This window comes from Lepus europaeus, chromosome 10, assembly GCF_033115175.1.
Source record: "Lepus europaeus isolate LE1 chromosome 10, mLepTim1.pri, whole genome shotgun sequence".
Lineage (NCBI taxonomy): Eukaryota > Metazoa > Chordata > Mammalia > Lagomorpha > Leporidae > Lepus > Lepus europaeus.
This window is the reverse complement of record NC_084836.1, coordinates 68,453,672-68,456,006: the sequence shown is the minus strand read 5'-3', so window position 1 is coordinate 68,456,006 and position 2,335 is coordinate 68,453,672. Positions and strand designations below refer to the sequence as shown.

At 64.8% G+C, this 2,335-nt stretch overlaps 1 protein-coding gene across 1 annotated transcript; it reads right to left on the bottom strand.

Moving 5' to 3' along the window:
• Positions 1-571: 571 nt before the first annotated feature.
• Positions 572-1,453, bottom strand: TMDD1 (transmembrane and death domain 1). The gene has a single exon (XM_062202489.1). It carries the CDS (start codon positions 1,451-1,453, stop codon positions 572-574), a length of 882 nt encoding a protein of 293 aa, XP_062058473.1.
• Positions 1,454-2,335: the final 882 nt, after the last annotated feature.

Here is a 2,335-nt window from a genome sequence, read left to right as displayed (position 1 = left end):
TCACTCAGTTTCCAAAACTGCAGCTTCCTGTTCATGAACACGCCAGGAGGCGGCAGGTGATGGCTCAAGTACTGGGGTCCCTGCCTCCCACAAGGGAGACCTGGATGGAGCTTCTGGCTCCCCGCCTCAGCCTGGCCCCACAGCTGTTGGCATTTGGAGAGTGAACCGGCAAATGGGAGATACCTCTTGCTCGCTCGCCTTTCAAATAAATAACAGGACTTTTTTTCCAAAGCCAACTGTGCCACCACCTTGCGGTCTCCTTGTGTGAAATGGAGATGCTCTATGGGGCTTCTGGGGTTTTGAAGAGTGCATGAAATAATGGCTGGGGCCCCTTAGTACTAGGGCCAAGCACACAGTTCCTGCCCAAGAAGCGGCAGCGCTAAGTAGTAGAGAAGAAAGAGGAGCTACTGCTAGCAAGCAGCGGGAGGTCTGCCCCGGCCCTGGGACGCGGGCACCAGAGCTGGCGGCTCGAGGGCTACGCCGCGCATTGCCAGTGAATGGACAAACCGACCGCTCCCTCCGTGCAGTGTTTTGTGACTTTTATAATCCGTGCGAGGATCGCGCTCCCAGTTCACAGTGGAGTGGGCGCCTCTGGCCGCGCTGCAGCCCAAGCCGAGCGGGTCCCGGCCCTACGTCGGGGCACCCTCAGCAGCGGCTCCGCTTCCCATGAGCCGCGCCCCTCGGCGAGCGGGAGCCGGAAAGCGTCGGGCGGAGCGGGGCCGCTGCCCGCCACCCACAGCGTGAGTAGGAGCAGCAGCGCCGCGGTGCCCAGCGCGCCCGCGAAGCCGGTGAGGAGGCCGAGCGCCAGCGGCCCGACCCAGCCCGCGGGGCTGCGCTCGTACGGCGGCTGCGGCAGGCGCTCCAGGATCAGCTCCAGCTCGTCCCAGTGGGGCTCCGAGGAGCGCCGGGCGCGCCGGGCCGGGCCGGGCGCCGGGCCGGGCGCGGGGCCGGCGGCCAGGGGCGCGGCGGGGCCCGGCGGCCCCACGTAGCGCTGCCCGAACTGGCGCAATTGCAGCGTCGCCTGCTGGTGGAGGTTCTTGCCCAGCTCCCGGGCCACATCCGGGCGGCCGCAGCGGCGCAGGGCGCGGGCCACGCGGTCCCAGGACAGGGATGGGGCCTGGACAGCCAGCCAGGCCGCCAGCGCCTCCCGGCAGCCGTCCGACACCGCGTCTGGGTCCTCCTGGGCCTCCCGCCGCCGCCGCCACAGCTGGCCCGGCGACCCAGGCCTGGGCCTCACCAGCGGGGGCCGCGCCAGCCGATCCTCAGAAAGTCGGGCCAGCTCCGCCTCAAAGTCCGGCTCTGGCGCCTGCAGCAGCGACCGGAAGTGGCCACACTCCTCGGGGGTCAGCAGCTCGGCCAGACGGACGGCCGCGTGAGGGCCTATGGCGTCCAGGGCCCCCGCAGGACTCAAGGTCCAGCCCCAGAGCGCCAGAACCAGAGCCGGAGCCGCCATAGCCGGTGGCGGGGACAGACTGTGCGCGCTCCGGGGGCTCCGAATGCCCGCGGTGGGGGAGGGGCCTCGCGCCTTGGATTGTGGCAGGGAGGGGGCCTGGAACTCTTGGGGCTGCAGAACAGGGGCGGACCCCGGACACCCAGGGATGGGGAGGGGCTCCTCCACCCACGGCTCCCCCGAGGAAGGTCTCCCCCAAAGGCAGGAACCCAGGAAGAGGCTTCTAGACTTGAAACTGAGCAAGTCCCCTTGGGGCGGTGGCATTTAAGCCACCTGCTTGGTTCATCCACATCCCACATCCGAGCACCTGGGTTCAAGTCCCCACTTCCTATCGGGGCTGCCTGCTACTGTGCACCCTGGGAAATAGCTAGTGGCACCTGTGTGGGGGAAGGAGATTGAGTTTCTGGCTCTTGGTGTCCCTTTGTGAGCATCTGGGGAATGAACCATCGGATGGAAGCCATCTCTGGCTCTCTCGCTCTCTGTCTCTCTGCCTAATAACTGAGGGAGTCCCCAACGTCTCTTCCAATCCATCTGCCACCCACAGAAGCCTGAATCCTCTGCTCTCCACTACCCTGCATCTCTCGTGTCCCATTCTCCCACTCCTGCCTTCCGCCTGTCCGCTGGGTAAGGGAGGCAGTGCCTCCAGTCCCCACACAGACACACACACACACACACACACACTCCAGGAGCCGGACTGCTTGAGCTGTCAGCTGCTGCCTCTCTCAAAGCTGGGTATGAAAAAAAAAGAAAAAAGAAAAAAAGCTGGGTATGGAACAGAAGCACTCCAGGGGAGGGTGTAGGTGTCCTAGCTAGCTAGCATCTTAACCAGTAGGCCACATGACTTCCCCCTGTGGGGGTGTGTATTTTTTTTTTTTAAGATTTATT

What these genes read in the sequence shown, in the direction of transcription:
- TMDD1 (XM_062202489.1), bottom strand. Translation starts at nt 1,453, where the DNA reads ATGGCGGCTCCGGCTCTGGTTCTGGCGCTCTGGGGCTGGACCTTGAGT.